At 35.5% G+C, this 23,943-nt stretch overlaps 1 protein-coding gene across 2 annotated transcripts; it reads left to right on the top strand.

Moving 5' to 3' along the window:
- Window positions 1-657: 657 nt before the first annotated feature.
- Window positions 658-19,113, top strand: LOC128983167 (leucine-rich melanocyte differentiation-associated protein-like). Of its 2 annotated transcripts, none has more exons than XM_054402346.1 (6): window positions 658-871; window positions 8,800-9,027; window positions 11,039-11,178; window positions 11,623-11,749; window positions 12,218-12,314; window positions 17,206-19,113. In XM_054402346.1, exons 1-6 carry the CDS (start codon window positions 812-814, stop codon window positions 17,283-17,285), a joined length of 732 nt encoding a protein of 243 aa, XP_054258321.1. In that variant the 5' UTR covers window positions 658-811; the 3' UTR covers window positions 17,286-19,113. The 2 variants fall into 2 exon arrangements, with proteins under 2 accessions (XP_054258321.1, XP_054258320.1); XM_054402345.1 differs by lacking the exon at window positions 658-871 and adding an exon at window positions 6,524-6,846.
- The last annotated feature ends 4,830 nt before the right edge of the window (window positions 19,114-23,943 follow it).

Genomic DNA, 23,943 nt, shown 5'->3' with positions numbered 1-23,943 from the left:
TTTTGAGATAAATGGAAAAAAGTGGTTTACAAGGGGTCCCCTTATGGGTATGCTTTAGCCCATGTTGGTTAACAAGGGATCTCGAGCCTATTGTCTTGTGACACCTCCTCGCCTTGACCCCTCCGGTAATAGCTTCTTTGGCCTATGGTAAATTGAAATTGTTCATTAAAATGTGGTCGGTATCAGTACTCAAACGTTACCAACATATTATTATAGAGACGTCAAAATATGCTTATGTTACAAATCTTATGTTACAAAGCTTAGACATCGGGGCACCCAAGCGTTGACCACACATTTAAATAAAAGTAGCACAATGGTGTACTGTACTGTATATTCAATCATAACTAGACTAAACATACGCCCATTTAGGCGAGCACAATCCCAAATTCCATAACCTCAAATTTCATAACAAGATTATATCAATCCACTTGTAGTCCCCATTGTAAATTATTTTATCTGCGACAAGAAAATATTTGGACAAAGTAAAAGTATAATGACTTTATATATGTATGTGCTCAGCCACAAGTGGTTTTGCACTTTTCTGTCTCGAGCTCGAGCACTCAGGTGATGTGATGTAACAACAACTCCGTTTGAGTGACGTCATGACGTCCTTATGAAAGTTGTAAACAAAAACAAAACAACGGTACCAAACAAAACGCAAAACGTCAAGTGCGTGCGAGCAGATAACAGAGAGAGAATTAAAATTTAAAACTGTTAACAAAAGTTTGTCTTAATATTGAGATTTACTCTAATTATCATAGAAGATTTTGTTTCTCATCTTATTTAAAGTGATACCAACTGAACTTTAAGGATGGGCTCTGAAGAAAACACTACGGAATCTTTGGGTGCAATAAAATTTTTTAATGGAAGGGTAAGTAAGTGATCTTTATTAGACCTAACTAAGCTTAGGATGCATATTATTATTTTGGAATATTGTTTTGGTGATTTTAGTTATTTTATAACCATTAATTTAAGCTGTAACTCATTTAATCCAAGAGCTGTTTCTTGATGATGTTGAGGTTAAAGCGACCTACATTTACTGGTGTAGTGTTGCCAGTGTTGGGTCATCGAACCAGTAACATTGATATTAGTATCATCAAGTATTGATAGTGGCCTTTAAATGTCGATGAAAAAATATCGAATTCAAAATATCGGAGAAAAACATTGATAACTTAAATGTAACTTAAGAAAACATCGACCAATGGCTTAAATAATGAAATATATAATATTTATCTCTTTATTCCATTAAAATTTTGTTATTTACAGGAGAATTAAAATGATATAACCAAAAAAGTTTGCCTCTCAACGTTTTCTTTGAAACTTATGCCTAACTTACGTATCGGACTTAGGCCTATCCCAAAAGGGCCGCTTTCCCCAAATCTATATAACTTATTAACTCTGACGATCTTGGTTTATACGCTATTAACAAAAATATTGGAGTGAAAAATCGGTAGTAACAATATCAGAGTAAAATATCGATACTAATAATATACCGGAAGACAACTATCAATGGGAAAAACATGACTATTGGCTTCAAAACATTGGTATTTTCGGTAGGCTATATCGACTATCGATAACCTACTAACTCGGTCCACATTTCACATTTTTATTATAGGGGCCTACAAGTTTATTAGTACATAAAAACCATGTTTTACACTGAGTTTATATGTGTTTTAAACATAAGTTCACAACAACAAAACGAACGCTAGTCTTGTACAAATATTTTCAACAGCTTTTGAGGGTTTACAACAGAATTAGAAACCTTTTCACCTGTAGTCTAGATATCTTTTAAAATAACAAATATATTAGGCTATATAACCAGTAAAAGTAAGAAAATATTACCTGTCGAAAATAGACAAATGTTAAAAAAAAATTGGTGTAAACAAAGCTTTAACTCGCTGTATTACTTTAAGGTATTGTACTTAATATACTTTTAAATACTTTTTATTGAAATGGCGACCATACAAAGTAGGTATTGTGACTAAGTAAAAAAAGACTCTGACCTAAGGATCTAAAAAGGATAGGGTAGGACTTACTATCATCATTCATAGTAAAAGTTACCAAACATAAGAGCCCATATTTTGGAAAGGTAAAATAAATTTATTGGGTAAACCTACTTGAGGGTGCATGAGTTTTCAAAACTGGAAAGGGTGCATCTGAAGCAGTGGCGTAGCCAACGAGGGTTTTGGATGTCTTAAACCCCCCTTTTCTTGGACAAAAGGACTTTGCTGATATTGCGAAAGATATTCAGGATATTGCCACTATCGCGGGAGACGATCATTGTCTGTCCAAAATCATGGAATATGTTAGGCTAATATTTCCTCCGTGATATCAGAAGATATTCGTATTTTCCTTTGTGATAGCGGAAGATGTTCTTTGTGCCCCCCGTTATTGCGGGTGATGTTCTTGATGTAGGCCTACCAGAATCCGTAATCGCAGAAGAATTTTAAAAATTTGCTTCACTAGCAGGACGTAATCATAATCAATTAGTATGTCTCTGTGATCGTCGAAGAGGTTCTATATTTCCCCTGAGGAAGATGTTCATTATGTTTCATGATCATGGGAGATGTTTATGATGTCTCCGTGATCACGGAACATTTCATGATTTTGCCACGAACACAGCAGATACAGAAATAAGATTTATTGAGTCTAAGTTAGGCCTATGTCATAAATGTTTGACCGTCATTTAAAAAAGGTGTGCATAAGTCTATTTTAGGCCCTAATAAAATTATATTTTTTGCTATCTTACTGTTGACTTGCAATCTTTTTATCCATAAATTAGTAGACAATTGTAAAATAGGCCTTTGCACAGCATATCCCATATCAATACTTTGTATAAAAATATAATTTATTTTCCTATATTATAATTCTCATTAGTAAAAACTTTTTCATCACTGTTGGAAATAAATTTCCATGACCAGTAAAGCTGTAGATCAACAAATAAACCTGTAGGTCCTGTAGATCCCCTAATTTACCCTCACTAATAGCCCACCAATTATGTTTTAGTCTATTATTCTCTACTCATCTCGAATAGGCTATGATAAATTTATACACTATTTTACAGTCTGAAACTAGTGAAACAAAAACTGATTCTCTTTCAGTTTACTATTGATAGTTAATCATTATGCTACGATAGGTAGCATGAATGGATATTTCCTCCACTCATAGAGTGGGCACTCATCGTAGCTATCCAGCCAGCCTGAAACAAAACAGATTCAAAACGGTTGTAATTAAAATTAATTAAGTCAAGAAATGTGTTTGAGAACCTAAGTTCCTAACTATTTTTATTGCAAAAAACTAAACAATGCTAAAGATTTTTTAATGAGGGGTGTAGCCGTTCCTGGGCTCTTCAACCCATTGCCCTCTCAACTAGCTAGAATCTATAATCTGTATGATGGAATCTCCTGACCCCCCATCTATCTGGGGCTGGCCCGGACCTTAAACCAGTGGCCACTCCCTAGGTAGACGAAGGGTCAAGCCCATCAAGGAAGAGGCTAGCAGTTTCCACCGTCCTTTTCCTCTTAGACCTGTTGATAAACCCCTCAGATTTCCTGTATGCGGCTTTAGGAATCCAAGTTCCCTCAGCCTTCTTCCTCTTCCTGGACTGTGCCCTTCTCACACTGGGGAGTACGGATGGCTATAATTGTCGCTGTTTTTGTTGTGGAACATACAGGGTGAATAAAAAGTCAAGTTTTTTTTTGGAGTTCTAGCTGGGAGAAAGCTCCGTGCAAAAGTATCTACGCTCCCCTCTGCTCTTCTCCCTGAAAATAAACCTGAAGAATTGCCCTTACTAGAATCCATGGGCAAGCCTTGTATGATGGAAAGGTGGGATTCACTCTGAGGGACTGACCAACTGAGATAGTCTTTGTGATAGTCATCAGAATTTTTTCACATGTCTTAAACACACAAGTTAGCTGTTTAATGTCCATACACCGTGGTTCCATCCTCTACCACGTCTACTGCTCCAAGACACCAGGCCCAACCAGTGTCCTTCACTCTGGTCCCAGGTCTACAATGGAGTTGCTTCTCCCCAATTCTGGGCAGGTTAATTGGTGACCTCCAAGTCTAGATCCGCTGCCTTTGCTACATCAGTAGGCAAACTAATCCACAGCGGTCTTGGGGGAAGGATAGCGATGAGGTAAATTCTCCTTAGGAGCTTGTGTTTATATCTTACTAGCAATTCCCTTACCTGAACGTAGAAAGTCGTTCAGCAGATAGGCTGCATAGGATATCCCGTATCCCGTATCCCGGATCATAGTATCCCGTTCGCGGACCTAGCTCTAATACCAGCTGGTTGTCAGGTTTTGTAACATAACATTTAGTATAGGGGGGGGGGGGGGGGGGTAGTTTTCACGAGGATGATGTTGTGTGTCCCTGAGGATTTGATATGAGAGAGGAATATTGGGGGTGGGGGATTTGGTATTTTTGAGTAGTATGAAAAAAGCAGAAGAGAAAGAAGCTTGATCCTTAAAACGGGAGCTTTGTTTTGATGGAAAAGGGACATCAGGGAGTGCCTAGTTGTATGCAGATAATTTGGCCTGTTTGAGAAAGAAAGGAGGAGGAGGGAAGCGCTTAAATAACATAGTGGCACGTCTCTGTTGGTATGTGTCAAAGAAACAAAATCACTTCTCAACTTTTGTGGTGCAACATCTAAAAAATTAAAATTATCGTCCCATTTATCATTAATCTCAACATAAAAAAGTGTAGGGCCTATTGCTTCTTTGGCCTTTATTTTTGCCCTTTGATCCATGATTTAGGTTCTTCTGATTGATCAAACTTTTCAGTTTTACTGTTAAGTTTTTGTTTTTGTTTTTGGCCTCAATTGCCTTTATGTACCGTACTGAGCATGAATGATAAAACAAAATGTAATACTTGAGAAAAAATGTTCTCTTATCTTTCAAACAAAATCTAAATCCCTGTTAAAAGCTTAACAAAACTTTCAGAAATTTAAATCCTGTTTGTTCTTTCTTATAATAATATGGAAGCTCTTTAAGTTATACAAAAACCGCAAAAATACAGTGGCCTATTCTATCATTGTGTGATCCCTCAAATAATAAACACAATCTGACAGAAACCAGAATAAAAATAATCTTCATTTGATTCAAAACGTTTTTCTAAGATTATTTTATCATCACTATTTCGCCCCAGACAACATTTAACGTTATCTTTGACTAAACAACAATCAAATTGGCGCAACTGAATTAAATCCTGGGCTATTGATACACAACTATAGGCCTTTAGACGTTCCATTAAGTTTCATAGGGAATTTATCTTCAATGAAGAACTTTATAGACATTTTAATTTTCTCCTTAACCATTAAGTGCATAACAACAAAATATAATAAATTATTTGTTTTTTTAAGCTATAGACCTACAAATTACTAAATGTATGTTTTTGAGTAAAAAATGTAAATCCCAATTTTTACCCCATGAACCCCTGTTCCCATAAGCTGATCATGCTGGTTCACATACTCGTTCAAATAAATTTAGGTTTATACCAAATTTCATCGAAATTAGATGATTGTTGCTCAAGTTATCGTGCTAACGGACATGTTTATATATGAATTTGAACGGGTGGTGTTTTTGGCCTCTAGGGACCTCAAAACAAAAAAGTAAATCAGTCCCGGGTCCAGGTCTTACCATGAGTACTACGGTAATAGCTTATTCCCTATAGGGGAAAAATTCGCTAATCAAAATTTAACCATCCATACTTTTGTTACCAAGTAAAACTAATTTTGTCACAACTCATAAAATGTTTCCGACATAGTTTTTTTTTGCATAAAGTAACTGTTTGTTTTAAGTATCCTGAACCATGGCAAAATTTGCACATCAATAATTTTATTAATGGAATTAGTTCAGAATCTTAAGTTTTAATAATTTGAAATTAATCCCTTAAATTTAAAAGGTTTCAACGACTCAATCCACATAATTGATTTGAAATTGGAGAAATCAATCAATGGTTGGTGATGTGACGTGACTATGACTTGAAGGGTTTCTCTACCCCTGCCTACGTCTTACACTAGTGATGCCTGCAATGCTAATCAGCTAGTGCCTACTCTTACTGGTGTGACTGTTAGTGAATTTTATTGTGCAACAACTTTTGTTCCTTTTGGCTTCCTCAAGTGAAAGTAATGATCAAAACACCTTATGTTGATGGTCATTGTAGTGTATTACTACCTTTTCTACTTGTTGTACAAGTTTTTAGTGTACAAGTGTCGAAATGAAAGCGAGACAGATGATGAGGAAACCTCATCACTGGAATCAGTGCAAAAGATTTAAAGTGGATATGTTTTCTTGAAGACTGGCCGTGATAAATATTGTGCTTTTTTGTTTGTTGAACAAAACTATGAAAAACTTTAACATAAATAAATAGTTTTAGAGAGTTAAATTGTCCTTATGTTTTGTGATTTTATCGCAACTACAGTTTTGTGGATGAATTTTTTTCTTTAGTGACTGATTGTCTGATATACCTATTGCAATTGTATGTGTTTTTAAAATATTCATATAGAATTAACTAAGCCATTTTTTTTTTTAAAGAATATGTAGGCCAAGTTAACTAATAAGTAAAAGTAAAAACATAACAAAATTGCATAAATTGTACTAGCAACAGTTTGGTTAGTGGATATTCTCTCATGCAATGCCAGTGTCGGAATCATTCTCCTGTGTGTTCAAATACACTCTGGCCGTGTTGACGTCCCACGACGGCCAGGCAGCGCTTTGTCCCAACGACCACGGTACTTCTAGACGTAGCCTCGCCCTAGCTGCCGCTGCGGCTAACAAAGACTGTGTTCTGTCACACATATGCTTCACTCTCAATGTAGATTCGGTTTTAGGCAACTTAGCACAGGTATTGCCAGCCATGAAAATTTACTTTTTATTTACTGTTCAACACATTAGTTAGGCACAGGGTGTAAAACTTTGTCAACATCGAAATTTTAATTGTCTGGGTAACCGAGTGGTTTTGGTGCTCACCTTTAAATCTGAAAGTTGCTGGTTTAATTACAAGCAAGATCTGTTGCTAGACCCAGATCCCATTTGTCATGGGGCTTTTGATACTATCTTCAAAAGGTCGACGTTAGGTGGTACAAGAATAGAGTTTGAACCATTACCTTATAGAAACATTTAAAAAATGCTTAGGCTTGGAAACAGACATTAAAATATTAAATTTTAAAATATTTTAAAATCTTAATCACTCTTATGGATTTACAAATACTTTGTAAGGTAGTTACAAAAATAATAATGTGTTACATGAATCCATTTTCAGTTCTGGTGTTAAATTTCCTGTGTACTAAGATTGAGGTGTTTGAAAATGATGTTCTGCCGAAACATGTAACACTGTACTTGTTACTTTTGGAACTGCTCACGAAGTGGGCTAATTGCAATTATACAGGGTGGTCTGGACCTAGCATTAACAATTTTTCGGGTGGTAGAGCAACACAAGTGTGACTGAAATCCACAATAAAAAAAAAATATATATTCCATACACCTACTTGCAGAAACATTATTTTGATTTTTATGATGCCTAATTTAATGCATAATCTCAAATGTCATTCGTAAAATACACCTTGTCTTGTGAAAAGAGCTTCATCTGTCCACAAAATCGTCAAGATATCATTTATCAACAAGACGGAGCACCTTCTCATTTTACGACTGACATTCGAGATTGGCAAAGTGCTAAACTATCCCAAGTGGATAGGCCGAGGAAGTCCAGTGCCCTGGCCCGCAAGATCTCCTGATCTGAACCCCATAGATTTCTTTGCGGAAGAGAGCTAGAGTCAGAGAGAACGGAGGACATTTTGAAAATAAATTAAAATGAATTTGCATTTTGGTTTGGTTATCAATCCAATACTTGGAATTTGTTTTGAACTTGTCTAGATAAAAATTCTGTTGCAGCCTCATGCTGTTTCTATAATAATAAAAACTATCATGTGTGTCTTTTTGGTTTGTTATGGTGTGTTTTTGTTTTCCTTAAACCATGTTTTCCACAGTTATGACTGGAATAGCTGTACTTAAAAGGAAGCAAGATAAATGCCTTTATCTTTTAAAACCTAAGATTTTAGAGCAGTTTTTGTAGCCATTTGCTAATCTCTAGTACTTTTCTTAAAAAAAAGTGTCTGTAGGCTTATTTTTAACCTTTTTTGGGGAAAATCTAAATTTCTTAGTTCTAATCAATTTAAATAGTAATTCTGAAGCTTTATTGGGCTCACCAAAAGCTGTTTATTCTTACATAGAATTTAATGGAGAATATGATGGTAGTGTCAAAGTTATAAAAATGTATGAAAATACTAGGGGAATTTTAAAATTTTGTATAAATGTACCGGTTTTTCTAAAAAATCAAAATAATGTTTCTGCAAGTAGGTGTATAGAATATATTTTTTTAAATTGTGGATTTGAGTCGCACTTGTGTTGCTCTACAACCCGAAAAAAAAAAAATTAACTCTAGGTCCAGACCACCCTGTATACCTATATAGGCCTATTTTTTTCTAAACTGAGTTTAATGATTTTTTTTTTGAGTGAGTTGAGAAAACTGTTGTTTGCACTTAGACAGAAGAGTCCATTGCATTGGTATGATAGTTTATTTCAATGATATTGATTGTAATGTCCCTCAATAATTTGGATTATGATCACAAAGAAACATGAGCAAAACTCAATCAATGGTGATGATCATCAGAGAAATTATTATATCTAAGAGTGTCACCCATAGTAAGACTAGATCAGTATTTCAAGCCTGAATAATCTCAAGCTAAGGTTTAGCATGTGGCTCAAAGCTTCAAGACTTTCAATTTCTGTATTGTTACAGCTAAGCTACGTGGGACAGGACGTTCACCGTATTCCGCCGATTCTGTCCAAGTTGTACGGATCTCGAGTTCAAGCTCTAGACCTGAGTTATAACTCGCTCACCAATCTAAATGAACTCGCCAACTTTTCACAACTCACAGAACTTGTGCTGGACAATAATCAGCTGAGTGACTCGCTGGTGCTTCCCCCACTACCTGCTCTGCACACCCTCTCTCTCAACAAGAACAATGTGAGTTGTGGATCTGTCTGTATTAGGGATGAGCATTGATAGGTCAACCATCGATGTTCACCATCGATGGTAACATCAACGTCAACCATCGATGTACCGATAACATTGTTGCGAAAACATCAATGTTTTTCTATTTTTTTTTCAGTTTTTCATCTGCTTTTTGTACTTCCCAGTAATTAAAAACATCGATATCTCAATACTAGGCCAAATACATCGATGTAACAAAAATATCGGTAACCTACCATCTATGTAAAAAACATTGAACATCGACAGAAAAAACATCGACTATCGATGCTCATTCCTAGTCTGTGTGGTAATGAGAAGGTAGATGGTTTGAGCTTGAAATGAAATCACGTTTTAATGGTTTGATACTGGACCCTGGTGTCCTTGATCATAGGACTCCTGGCCAAGTAGCTGGTTTTAGTGGGTAGCAAAGCTAGACAGGAAAGATATAGGTTCACCAGGTAAATAAAACAGACCTCTTGGCAATGAGAACTGTTGCAGTGTTGGAAATACAGTAGACTCCCTCTTAACCGACCTCACATAAACCGATAATCGGATTATCTGCCCTCACTCATGAAATATTACAGGTTGTTTTAACCGACCCTGTTTTGAGAGCAGTTTGGTTAAACCGCTGATTTCTAGGAATCTCGGCATTTTGGCTCATACGTTCGGCAATATGATTGCGAAACGGCCGATGTCGGCTGACGGTCGACAAGAGAGTGGAAAGGGTTAAGAAAAAAAGGAGATGCGTAGTTTATTTTGTAAATAATGCACACACTACTTTAGAATAATGATTATATATTCTTAATGAATAGCACTTAATTTTATTTTTAACTGTCAAAATGTAAGTATTGTAAGTTATTGGTGGGTTTGATGTGAATGCCAGTGGTTATCAGTCCATTATTCAAATTCACGTTAACATCTAAAAATGTTATTTCTGAAGGTGAGCTGTTGTGGGTGAACTGTAAAATACTGAAATTTTGTAGATTCTTGAGGAATTCATTGAGGGATTCTGTTCCAGATGTCCAGATTAGAAAGATGTCATCTATAAAGCGGAACCAGCACTCAGGTTGTACTTTTTGCTGTCGGAGGAAGGCTTGTTCGAGGCGACCCATGAAGAGGTTGGCATATGACGGTGCCATTCTTGTTCCCATTGCTGTGCCTATAGTTTGGATGTAATTCTTTCCCTCAAACTGAAAATTGTTTTTCTCTAGGATAAATTTGGCCAAATTGATAAGAAAAGAAGTGGATGGAAGTGAGTTTTTCGGTCGTTGATCAAGAAAGTGTTCCAAAGCTGCTAGGCCATGCGTGTGGGGGATGTTGGTGTACAGTGAGGTTACATCTACAGTTACTAGAATGGCATCAGGTGGCAAAGGTGTGGGAATCATTTGAAGTCTGTCTAGGAAGTGATTGGTGTCTTTCACATGGGAGGGTAGTTCTTTTACTATAGGTTGAAGATGGGAATCAAGATAGGCCGAGATTCTTTCGGTTATAGAGTTGCAGCTGGCCACAATCGGTCTACCTGGAGGGGGTAAAATGTTTTTGTTTTTATCTGACTTAGATCCGATCCCTTTAGGCTCGGTTAAGAGTCTACTGTATCCCTTTATTAAAAGACAGCAGATGATTTAAAATTATGTAAAAGCCTATTGAATAATGACATTTCGCTCCAGTTTTTTAACCGTTCAAAAGCCTCCAATTCTTTTCTGGATCAAACGAGAGAACCTCTTTTTTGTAGGATAACAAAGGAGATGGAGTGGAAGGGGAGGACATAGAATTGTGTATCCTTTCTACTTTTTAAGGACCCATTTCCCAATCCCTATTCTCAAAAATCTAACTCCTTAAATATCATGCTCTAAAAACTTGATAAATGCACCACTGGTAAACACAACAACAAAAACACCTTTGCAAAAAAACATTGACTTGTATAACTTTGAACTCAGTTTGCTTCCAAATGAACGTTGTATCTGAAAATTGCCACTTAATTTTAAGTCTTGCCATGTTTTTGCAGATTACCAATCTTGACCTGTTACTGACAAAAATCGATCATAACTTGCCTAGACTGAGGTACTTGAGTTTACTGGGCAATGTAGCTTGTCCCAACCAGCTCTCTGACAGCACCAAAGATGACGATGACTACCAGAGATACAGGTACGGTTGTGACTTGAAAATTTTCAACTAAAAATAACCTAACAGTATAAATGGTCTGGTGAGAATCAAGTTATTCTCGTTGTTAAACATTCCTAGTACATCGGTTTCAGAGATTAATTGAATAAAAAGACCGTTTTTACAAAGATTAATTGTCGCAATAATCTACCGTCCACGGAACCAAAATAGATAAGCGGATATATCCCCCTACCGCATTCACAAACTGACAGGGGATATATCTGCCTATGGTCCGGGAAGTGTTAATAGTTTGCAATGCTTTGATAAGTTTCTACTAATAAATACCTTGAGTTTTGGGAAGTTAGTAGTTTCTTAATAGACTATTTGTTTTTCCTAATGTGACAAATATGAGGTGAAAATATATCACTGAGATTTTTACGAATAAAATCAAATATATGTTAGAAATAATTCAACTTAATAAATGTGCAGGTACTATGTGTTGTATCGGCTTCCTGGGCTACAGTTTTTGGATTCACGACCGACTTCCGACCATGAACGGGAGGAGGCTCGTCAAAGAGGAAAGTTCATGAAGATTGTTCGGCCGGCCATTACTAGCGTAAGATTTAACTTTCCTTCAGTGATGTGTTTTGGAATTCCACTCACGCCTTGTCATACAGGCTCAGATGTTTAGTTGCTAATAAAAACGAGAGAATAAATTGAAATAATATAACTTTTAAAGGAAAGTGAATAAACACAAGACAACTGACTTCAAGTACATTTTCTTCTACATAACAAAAGGGGGCATTTCCATTGATTTTGTTTAATCCACTTCCGTAAACGTAGGTGTACATAAACAAACACCGTACATAAACGAGAGGTGTATATATATTTACATAAACGTAAATACTAATCTTACCTTGAAAAATTCTTCAGCAGATTTGGAACAGACTATGTTTTAATCTATGATAGAACTTTGTGAATTGAGATAATTTTTCTCTCTTGCCCTTTTTGAGGATTAGACCTCTCCAGTACAGTATCTAGTTTAAACAGTTTTGTGATTAAAATTTCTCATTTTGGATTCCAGTCATCTAGAAGTCCACTGGACTACGATGATGATGAACCTTCTTTTGCGGATTATTCTCCTCTTCCACCAGCATCAAGGGACGGCAAAGACCATCAAGGTAAATTGTTGAACAAACTATAGACAGGATAAATAAGTTAAAATGTATGCTTGTCTGTTGAAAAGGTGTTTTTTTTAGTCAAATTTTAAGAAAATTACTCAATTTATCAGTTGTCATTGATTGTTTTGCTTTCAGTTACTCAAAATGATTTTGAATGGACTGGGACGGGTGGCGTCGTCCTGTAATCCAGCTACTAGGAGGTCACGAATTGTGGATATTTATAGGGATGCACTGTGGATGCGATGCTCACTGGTGTGGATTAACGTCCGCACTAGTGAGTACTACGACTATCCGCAGTACTATCCTGGTAATTAGACCAATTCGTAAATTACAAGGAAAAATGTGGTTCGGATTCCACTATAAACTGTAGGTCCCTTAGTTGCCATTAGCTGTATGGGCTATTAATTAACAGCTGTGTCTAAGGAACATGTCGGCCTTAGTCACTAACAAGACTACAAGATCGCGCCACTCATCCTACACTCATCCTTCACTCATATTTGGGTTAAAATACGCACATAGTGGCGTCCCCATCTTAAATAATTGATAATTGATAATTGATTGATAATAATTGGTTTCATGGTTTTTTTTATGTTTGTAGCAGAGTTAACTTGTTTGTTAAGATTGACATTACAATTTTGATTTAAAGTTGTTACATAATGTAACACAACTTGTTTTCTCTTCTAACATTAGATTCTAAGATCAATAGTGGTACTGTCCAACTTTTTTCTAGAGTAACTGTAAAGGACTTATTTAAACATTTTCACCTTTATGCAAAGATACTGGTTTTTTATGTACTATACGCTTGTGCATTTTAAATGTTTTTTTTAAAGGAGCCATCCATACCCTGATCTTGTTACCATCTAATATTATTACTCTTAGATAGAGCCATTAATTGAAATCTATCTATATAATTAATACGCTACATGAAACTTTGTCGGTTGAACTCCTCCGTCATTTCTTAACCGATTTTATCCATTGACGTCTCATTGGAAAGAGCGTGTCGCGTAGATTTGCAAACTGGCCTTACATTTTTGAAAAAGTCCTTTGGGCTCTGCCCCAGTGGCTTTGAAATTTCCCATGTTATCCTTATGAAGAACATAATTGTTTACATTTTGATCAGCTGTATAATTTAATTGCTGTTATTTATTTTTCAATCCAATGAAACATATTGAGTACATTTATTTACTATTTGAGTTTGTGTAAACATAACCCCCAGGACGGATCGTGTTAGTATGGTTGTATCTTAAATTTGTGCATTTATCGTTGTTTTGTGTAGCTAAGTTGTTTATTTGTTGTTTCTTTCTTTGAAATGCCTCCGACGCGACGACAACGAAACATAGACAGGAGACGCAATTGTGATAACGACCGCAGCTACAGAACAGTGGCGCATAATAGGCTTAATTCATCAGTCAGCACCTGACCCTGGACAATCTCAAATATTAGTTTATAAATAAGCCCAAACACTACCCCAAAACGACTTTTCGTTTTCAACCGGTCATCTATCAATGACATGTGTTGCCTGTACAGCGAGGCATTTTGAGAAGGAGAAACCTGGCCGGAATGCTTTAGGTTTATCAATAACGAAGATAAACATGGTCAACCCTATATGGCTATAAGTCAGGAAATGTTTGTAGAAAACGTTAAAAAGTAATTCTAGGTTATGAAATATGATACAATGTTTACAGGAAATGTTGATTACTGTTATATAAATCGTGAGTATCTTTTTTGTTACACACTGGTATTCTTTGAGTTGACTCTTTTAAACTCATTGTAAATATGACTGTTATTCTTTTTGAAATAACTCCTGTAATACTTTGCAATTGCTCGAATTCGAGCAACATGTACACTAGTATCTATAAAAGAGGAACTATGTATGTATGTGTGTATATATGTATATACTAGGGATGGTCAAGTCTCGAAATTTCGAGAAATTTTCGGGAAATTTTAAATCTCGTTACACGAGACGAGATTTCTTTTTGGCCGAGATTTTTATCGAGACGAGAATTAAAAAAAAAAAAAAAAAAAAAATTAAAAACGCCTGCAGAAAGTCAATGCAATACCCGCAATACAGGAGGGTGTTGTAGTTGCGTTTCCTTTGCGAAGGCGTTCTTATTGAATTAATTCTTCAAATGTCAATATTACTTTAATTATTTTAATAACATTTGAGAAGTTTTGTTAAGTGTTAGCAGTGTGAGGAATGTTTTATTACTATAAAAAAAGTCAAAACAAGTAACTATTTTATAAAAATTAATATTTTATTTTATGATTTATTTTATTTTAGGATAAGTTGAACTCTATCCTAACTGATATCACTATGTTTCCTAATCGTAGGCATTTTTAATAAGTTAGGCGTGATTAATAAAAAAATGTTATGCTGATGTTTTTTAATAAATATTCTTGCCTATTATCATTTTTTTTGTATTTAAACAGTCATCTAACAATGTTACAAAATCAGGTAAAAATTCCGAACGTGAATTTCCCGTTGTGTATGAGAAGGGAAATCCCGTCTCGATCTCGTCTCGAAATTTTATGAGAAATAAAAAATCTCGTCTCGTCTCGAACTAAAAATCCAATCTCGTCCATCCCTAGTATATACGTTATGGACTCCAAAACCGCTCGACAGATTGTAATGAAACTTTCAGGGATTGTTAAGCATCTTTCAAGGATGGTTCGAGTAAAGTTTGGTGCAGATCCGTCAAAAGGGCTCTGCCCCAGAGGGTTTTAAGTGGGCCAATGTCAGACTTTTTGTTCTACAATGTTTACAAATAAATATAATTTAAAAGCAGATGTTTACTTTCACCAACTGTGTTTTGTAGGTTTGAATACAGTAATCACAACATTCTGTATTAGCATTAGTCGTGATTTGAAATAGTGCCACAGTGTTTCTACAGAGTGCAGCACAGAAAACTATTTTACTTTTTAATAAGTCCAAATGTATTAAACCCCAATCGCAGCACACCTGTGCACTGAACAACGTTTAAATTCTCCAATGTTAAATATTAAAACATAAAAACCTTTATCAAAGTATTATAAACAATTAAAGGGATGACTTTTTTTAAATTTATGACAACAGCTAATTTGCAACCAAAAGGTGAGTGAGCGCAGCGAACGAACATCAACCTGGAGGCGAGTAAGCGTAGGGAACGAGCTAACCTGAAAACAAGTGAGCGCAGCGAACGATTTCCAACCTGAAGGTGAGTGAGCGTAGCGAACGAACTTCAACCAGGAAGTGGTTGAGCCATGCGAATACTTATGAAGTTAAGCGGGGCAAAGCCCGCGGGTACAGCTAGTCCTAATCAGGGCTATAGAATACAGGGGCTGGCTCACGTCGACTAGCAAAGTGGTCCCAGTGCCGTGTGGCTGTGACGTCACCGGGCTGACTCCACGGGTGTAGCTAGCGCGCGGCACATATACAAACCTCTCATTCAAACGCTTGCCTAAATTAACACAATTTAATTGTCCGTATGAAACTTATATCGTTGTAATCTGCATTAACTACCGAATCTGATGGTCCAAAAACATTTGAGTTATGATCAATAATATGTTTTTTTAAAAGGAGATAATTATAAGGATTACAAACTTGTGAACTACAAAAAGTCACTAAGCGGGGATTTTTTTTATTTTTTTGATAGGGACAAACTCTGAGCGAGAAAAATATTCATTAATAGTTCTACTTCAATAATTAGCCTGAAAATTCTCGATAAAACCAACGGGTCGTTTAGTGCTTATCAGGAAGTAAGGCTTTATAAACTTGGCGATCAAATTACATCGTTCCGCACATGTCCGCATCGTGCTGTTTATAACATGATAGTACAAATTGTTATGATCCTGATAAAACAATTGCACTGTTTCCATTATTGAAACAATTAATTAGTGCTAAAACAGAATTTTAAGAATTGTGTAGACAAAAATTGTTATTTGTCTTGTTTGATATTCCGGTATCCCTTGTCATATATTCTAATACACTTGGTTGGATATCTTTTAGGAATGTGTAATGGTTTAGGTAATTTTATATTGTCTGTAGAACAAAGTGTAAAAGTGTAAAAAGTGTATTCGTAAAAAAAAGTAAAAGAGCGTTTTAGCAATAGTATTTTTATTATAATAATTGTAACTTATTTCGCTGATTTCAGCCACTTACTCATCTTCTGATCACTTTTCTCTATCTTCTTCAGAAACAAAAAGAAGACGCGAATAACAATGAAAGAGTGAAGTTGATTTCACGCGTGTTAGATGCAGTGTTGCCATATAACAATAACCTAAAAATTGCGAAGCGAACGGCAAAATTATCTTGAAACAATTGTCTTTTGAGACGATTTAATGAACTGTTATGGGTATTTAAGAATCGTTAAGTAATTACTATGGTAGAACTGATTGACTGCAGTTTTCATCCAGTTATAATTCTTTACGCTGAAAGTTTGTGCCAACCCGAAAATAAAAATATTCCTCGCTTCTTTTTTCATTATTGTAGTTTCTCAACGTTTGTTGCTATAAAACCAATTTACTTGTGGTAAACTAAAAACTGTTTGGATATTTGGATTCTACAGTTAATGCAGAATAAAACGATATAAGTATCATATGAGAAATATGTTCGTACAACGGTATGGGAGCGTGTAAAAGAGGGAGATTTTCGCTGGCCGCGTAATGGAAACAGGCCCGACTGTCAGCCCGGTGACGTCACAAGGGGTGGGGGAGCGGGGCCGTGTCGGCAAGTGCTACATCAAAGACGTGAGCTAGCCCCTGTATTCTATAGCCCCGAGTCCTAATATAAATTGCATCTGGGTCCATATTGTGTTGGATCGAATCAGGAACCTCACATTTGAAGGTGAAACATGGTACAGATTGTGACAACAATGGTAATATAAGTTTGGAATTGATTTTTGTTTTTTTGCAGGAATGTATGGAAGATGTAGATTTAGATACATCGGAAAGCACTCAGAAGGGAACCGCTTCATTCAGAATAACGACCTTTAGTTAAAGTGTCAAAGTAAGAATCATTTCAGATTAAGACTTAAAACTCGTAATAGTTAAAAATAATATCTAAGACCATTCTCTAACTTTTTTATCCTTGTATTTTTTGTATTTTTTTATCCAAGCTTTTTATTTTTATTTTAGTGAAGAGGAATTTTAATATCTTTAAAATAATCAGCGCAAACTTGTAAAGGGGGATGGATGACGAGTATTTAGTGTTTAATCAAACCTGAACCAGCTTTATAAGTGCTTACTTTTTTTCAACATACATAAGAGCGATGTAGTTTGATTTTGATATTTTACAATATTAAAATATGTTATCTTCCACATAACTAAATCAGGTACTTTCAAGTATTTTTCAAGGGTGTACCGGTATTAACAAAATATAGTAATGTCTAATACTTTTATAGCATGTTTAGTTATTGTTCTGTTAAGTTTGTTATGAATCTCCAGTGGTAAAATTATGAGGTTTGGTATTTTTTATACATTTTGTTATTTTATATCTTATGATATTTTCTATTAAAATAAGAATATATATGTTATTGTTTAGTCTTATATTTTATTTTACATGTTAAAATGTATATATCGAACAATGTTTGGCTTGTATAGTTATTCAAGTCTTTATATTCTGAATACATTTTAAATGTTAAAAATGTTAAGTAAGGTGGTGTAGATGGGTGAATATCTGTTGGTTAGTTCATTGATTTTGCAACCTTCTATGGTTCTAAAATGTCATTAAGGAATATACGTTTTCAGTAGTGATGTGACGAGTTGAGTTGGCGAGTCGAGTTGACTCGAGTCAAGACCCGAGTCGAGTCATCTCATTCACAACTCGAGTTGGTACGAACTCGTACGGAGATTGCCGAAGCTACACGAACTCGTAACGTTAGGAGTCCGACTCGCAAAAGCCGAGTCAAGAAACCGAACTCATGCGGAGAAAGCCGAACCTTAACAAACTCGGGACGTAACGAGTTGACTCGAGTTTACTCGCACTCGCTTTTGGCCAATAGCGTCACAGCTTTACGAGTCAACTCGCATAGATTCAACGCTATTGGCGGAACGCGAGTTGAGTTGACTCGTATAACTGAAACCCTATTGGCGGAGTGCGAGTATAACCCTTCACGATCCACAAAAAGAACTCGTACGGAGAATGCTGAACTTACACGAACTCGGAACGTCTCGAGTCGAGTCGACTCGACTCGTAAAGCTGATACGCTATTGGCCGCTACCGAGTCTGCCGACTCGCAAAACTATAACCCTATTGGTCGACCCCGAGTCGTTGCAGACTCACATGATGCATTGGTTTTGGGTCGAGTTTCGAGTTGAGTCTGACTCGACTCGTGAGTTCACGGCAGTTGGCGAGTCGAGTCAGGAAAGTACCCGACTCGTCACATCACTAGTTTTCAGACTGTTTATCAGCATTAATTTACTTAGTCAATTGTATTAATAGGCTTTAAAAGACTTTTTATTCTTTATGTTTGGCTATAGGTTTATGTACAAGAAATGTTTCCCACATTATTAAGCACCAATGCAATATTTATTTACCTAAATTCGTTTACTGCTCATTTTACATATTTGGAGTGAGTCCTATTATTCTTGTTTGGAATAAAGTAGGTTAATTTTTATTTGACACAGTAAGTAAAATACAATTACAGACAATCATTGTAGTATACTTTGGGACCTGAGGCCTTAAACGTATTTCCAAGTTTAAGTACAAAAATATTCTAAAATAAACAATATTTTTATCATTGCATGTATATAATACATATATTTTGTAATAGTGTGTTCCGTCCTCTTATATGAATACTTATTTCACTAATAAAATATGGTTTCCTACCAAATTATGCATACAACCTCATTCAATACCCCGTTGTTTTCATATTCAGATCTCTTTATTTGTGTTAACGTATACCAGTGGTTGTACCTTCTTTATAAAGAAACAAGGTAAAATCTTAATATTTATGCCCAAAAGCTATAAAAAAGTACTGTATTCTCTACATTTTTGCACAACTTTATAAGTTTCTAGTATGTTCCGAAGAGGTTTCTGTGTACATGCCATCATTTTCAGTCATTTACCATTTTATTTTCCACATAAGAATTACATGGAGAGAGATATTTAATTTTTAGAGGGCATTTAAATTTGAAAATGTGACTTTTAGAATTTTTCTGGGGGTTTGGGCTTGATTGTGAAATATAAGCGCTGTTTTGCAACACGCCCCTGAGCTACTTCCTCCCCATGTTGTGCACCTGCCGGGAGGGTGTCAATATTGGTTTTGGTCATAAGACATAAGACATAAGATATTTATTGCCGTTGATCATTTTTACATGAGATGGGCATGGTCAACATAAATATATACAGTCAATAACATAAAATAATATCAATAATATCGATAATAATCATCAATAATATCTAAATATATTTAAATTAAAACTAAAGTTGCAACTCCAGCCTAGTACCCAAACAACAGCTTCATAAACATTAAATTAATAAAATTGGTAAACCTCATCCAAACAAACAAAAGTTAATGCTTATCATTAATTTGAAAACTTAAAATATATTATCTATGTTGGTGGCCATAAACTCATTAATAGTAAAGAATGGATTGTCTAGAAGCCATTGATACATCTTGGTTTTGAAGCCTTTAAGAGGAGTGGTGTGAGCATTATCGGGAAGCTTATTAAAAAATTTAACACAATTTACCATGTAAGAATTTCCAAACTTTGTTAACCTATGTTGCGGGATTTCAAGTTTGTTTTTATTCCTGGTATTGTGATTGTGTACCTCACGTCTAATAAAAAAAGAATTTAGATTTGTTTTTGTGAACATTAATACATGATAAATATACAAGTTAATAATTGTAGGAATCTTCAATTGTTTGAAAAGACATCTACTATGATCTCCAGGCCTGGCTTGACAAATGGTTCTAATTAATTTTTTTTGAAGAATCAGGGCATCTGAGACATTTGCAGAGTGTCCCCAAAGTATGAGACCATAAGCAATATGAGACTGAAAGAGTCCGAAATAGGCAGTCCTCAGATAGTCAGTAGAGATTATGGAGCTCAGTTTCCAAAACAAACAATTGACCCTTGAGAGTTTTTTACACAAATTTACAACATGGTCATTCCATGTGAGCTTTGAGTCTATGTGAATTCCCAGCAGTTTTACAGATTGATTTAGATCGATGATTGATTTTGATTGATAGTTTTGATTTTGTGAAAGACTGAGCAAAATATTCTGAGTTTTAGTCTCATTACACAGCAGTTTGTTAGCTGAGAACCATTCTTGTGCTTGGTTTTGAGCTGAGGTTATTCTGGCCTCCAAGAGGTCAAGGTTTTTATTACAAGTAAAAAACGTGGAATCATCTGCATAGATAATAGAATTTACACCTACATTTTTGGGAAGATCATTTATTATTACAATAAAGAGAAATGGTCCGAGAACTGAGCCCTGCGGCACTCCCAAGGAGACATCACACAATGATGAGTGAGCACCCATAATATTTACATATTGCTTACGGTTCATTAAGTATGATTCAATTAATTTCAAGGAGTCGCCAGAAACATCATAAAAGTTAAGTTTAGTAAGGATATTGATAGGCGGTACACAATCAAATGCCTTAGTTAAATCTAATAGGGATAGGAAGGCTGATTCTTTATTTTCAAAGGCATGTAGTGCTTTACTGACAATTTTCATTACTGCAGAAATCGTAGAATGTCCGGGTCTAAAACCAAATTGGGACTCAGAAAATAGTCTGTTTATTTCAAAATAGTTGCTAAGTTGATTGTACATAACAGTTTCAAATAATTTTGAAAAAATTGGAATAACGGATATAGGACGATAATTTTGTGGAAGATTTCTGTCTCCTTTCTTATAAACCGGTGTAATTTTAGACAATTTTAACATATTTGAAAAATAGCCAGATTCTAGACATCTACTTATTATATAAGCAAGTGGTTCCTTAATTATATTTATTGTCTGTTTCAGTAAATAGTTGGATATCCAATAAAAATCAGTGCTTTTTGAATTTGATAGGCTTGAAACAATTTTTGAAACTTCAACCAGATTTACACTTGTCCAGTGAAAGGAGTTAGGAGCTATAGGTCTTGTACCCATTAAATCACAGATACTGACATTAGTGTCAGGAATGCCTTTCACCAGTTCATTGACAGATTCTATAAAGTATTGATTTACACACTCAGGGTCAAGAGGGATGACTTTGGTGGAACTTTTGCAGCTTTCTTGGGATATGACCTCCCAAGCAGCTTTGCATCTGTTTCTTGCACTATCAATGTATTTCTCACAAGCTATTTTTTTAGTTAGTTTTAAGTTTTTTCTATAATTTCTTTTACATGTGAGATAAGCGTTATAAGCCAATTGGGTCTGCTCAGAGCCACTCCTTGATAAATCTTTGTAAATGTGAAATAAAGTCAGCATTTTGTCTCTTTCAACTCTTAACTCATTGGTATACCAGTTAACTTTGTTTTTACTAGTTGTAGGTTTGCTTTTTTTACATTTTAATAATGGTGAACAAAAATGCCAAAGGTCTACATATCTTTTAAAGAAGCTATCAAACAGTGTATTAACATTTATCTTGCCGTTTTTGTGCTCTTCGACCATACTCCACTTCTCTTTTATTAATTCATTGGTAAATAGCTGGATAACATTATTATTCTGTGATCGGTAATAAGAAGTTTGTTGTGATGTTTTACAGTTTTTATTGGTATATGAAATATTAGATTTTAAAGTGAAAAGGAGTGGAGTATGGTCCGCAAAGTGACCCTCAGCTGAGGTAACTTCATACAGATCTTGGGAGAAGTTAACTAAAATGTTGTCCAAACAGGCATTGTTTCTGGTGGGTGAGGAATAAGTACAGTATAAATTAATTGATCTTAATAAGTTCAAAAACAAAATTGAGTTGTTGTTATCAGTTGTTATCATTTCTATGTTAAAATCTCCGCAGACGATAACTTTGGTCCCCCTCGATAAAACCTTCTTCACGGCTAATTCAAGTTTCTCAAAAAATATATCTATGTTGCCACGAGGTGACCTGTACAATGATATAACATACAAATTGTCTTTAATTATTTTAACACAGCTAATTTCTATGTCTATTTCTGAACTAAATTTACTCATATCAAATTTACAGAATTCAATCCCCTCTCTAACAAAAATTCCTGCACCTCCGTTTTTGAAATTTTTTCTAATAAAAAAACTACCTGGAACGTAACCATGTGGTGTAAAAACCTGTAATTCCTCAGAAGTAAGCCAATGTTCTGAGAGACATATTATGTCTATTTTATTTTCCTCACAGAAGCTTTCAAGTTCAAGTAACTTATTTCTCAAACATTGAATATTTACCTGAAGAAGATTTAATCGAGTAGGAGTATACAATTGCCCAGAAGCTACACTATGATATTGACTTGAGACCGTTTTTCTAAAAAACTATGACTTAAGCTACTATCTTTACCCTTGGTTGCCCGATCATCTTCATTGCCACTCACTTTCACACTAGATTGACTTTTTTCACCACTAATGACACCAAATGACCGGTCAGACTCCGGAGTAACTGGTAGGTGAAGGCTTCCGTGGTCAGTGGTGGTACTCATAGAGAGGCGAAGAGGGACGTCTGATGTCGGCATCTGCTGTCTGCTCACTGGATTAATCAGCGGTGGGTGATGTGGACTCACTGGTGAAGAGCGGCTAACAACATCTGCATAAGTTTGTTCTCCTGGTGCTATTGGTGTTAGTGGATCTTCTTCCCTCTGGAGATAAGAAAAGGTCTCCAAGCACCTCTCCATTTCCTTTATGAAGGTGTTGTGATCCAGGCCGTTCCGCAAAACACGTGCTGATCTTTGGTTGTATGCAACAATTTTAATCTGGGCCTTAGTCTCCACTTGGAATTTGATGACATTTTTTATAAAATGTTCTACTTTTACTCTATCTCTTATACAGCCCATGGGAGAGCAGTAGAGATATTTGTAGCCCTTTCTTTTAAAATCATTGCAGAACTGTCCAAAAGCCCTGTCATAATCATTTAGGTTGGGCTTCCCCCAGTAATCCAGCTTTGTTATCAAGCTGTATACTCCAGCTCCATCTTTGACCTGCTGGTATGCCAGATGGTCAGACACACAGTTCCATAGAGTGGGTTTGCCAAATTCCCGTGCGAATGTAACAGCTACCCCAGCTGTCATATGCCTATCGTTCCCAAAGTCATCTCAAAGATGCCAACAACAATCATAAGTCAAAATGTGTCACACTCACACTTTCAGAGTTCATACTCAACCCATAAATGCTTAACTATAGGGGAAATTCCTTAAATTTTAGAAATCATGAGATGATCACTATGTTATTAAAGTATTAAAGCAGTGTAAGATATATTTTTGTTTTCACAAATTTCATAATTTAAAAAATGCAGCTTTATGATTGAAACTTCCAACTGAGGAGGGTGAACAAATGCCTATTTTTAACTCATAGGCTCTCATAAAAACCATGTGGCTTAAAAGACCTTTGAATTCAAATTTGAGATATCCATTACCAGTAGACATACTTAATTGTAAATCATATTGGTTATGTCCCATCTTTAGTCTTGCTACTAGCCCAACTTTGATCTTACACGTGGCATGAAACAACAATGTTAATAAATCCAATAGCAAAAAGAAA

The sequence above is a fragment of the Macrosteles quadrilineatus genome, unplaced genomic scaffold (genome assembly GCF_028750875.1).
Source record: "Macrosteles quadrilineatus isolate MER2022 unplaced genomic scaffold, UCM_ALF_1.0 Scaffold_1__1_contigs__length_201487025, whole genome shotgun sequence".
NCBI classification, from domain to species: domain Eukaryota; kingdom Metazoa; phylum Arthropoda; class Insecta; order Hemiptera; family Cicadellidae; genus Macrosteles; species Macrosteles quadrilineatus.
Note: the sequence above shows the minus strand (reverse complement) of the source record. Positions and strands in the feature narration are given on the sequence as shown.

What these genes read in the sequence shown, in the direction of transcription:
- LOC128983167 (XM_054402345.1), top strand. Translation starts at nt 6,637, where the DNA reads ATGCCAGTGTCGGAATCATTCTCCTGTGTGTTCAAATACACTCTGGCC. An exon ending in TCTCTCTCAACAAGAACAAT is followed by an intron (nt 9,028 to 11,038) that starts GTGAGTTGTGGA and finishes ATGTTTTTGCAG; the next exon opens with ATTACCAATCTTGACCTGTT. An exon ending in TTCGGCCGGCCATTACTAGC is followed by an intron (nt 11,750 to 12,217) that starts GTAAGATTTAAC and finishes TTTGGATTCCAG; the next exon opens with TCATCTAGAAGTCCACTGGA.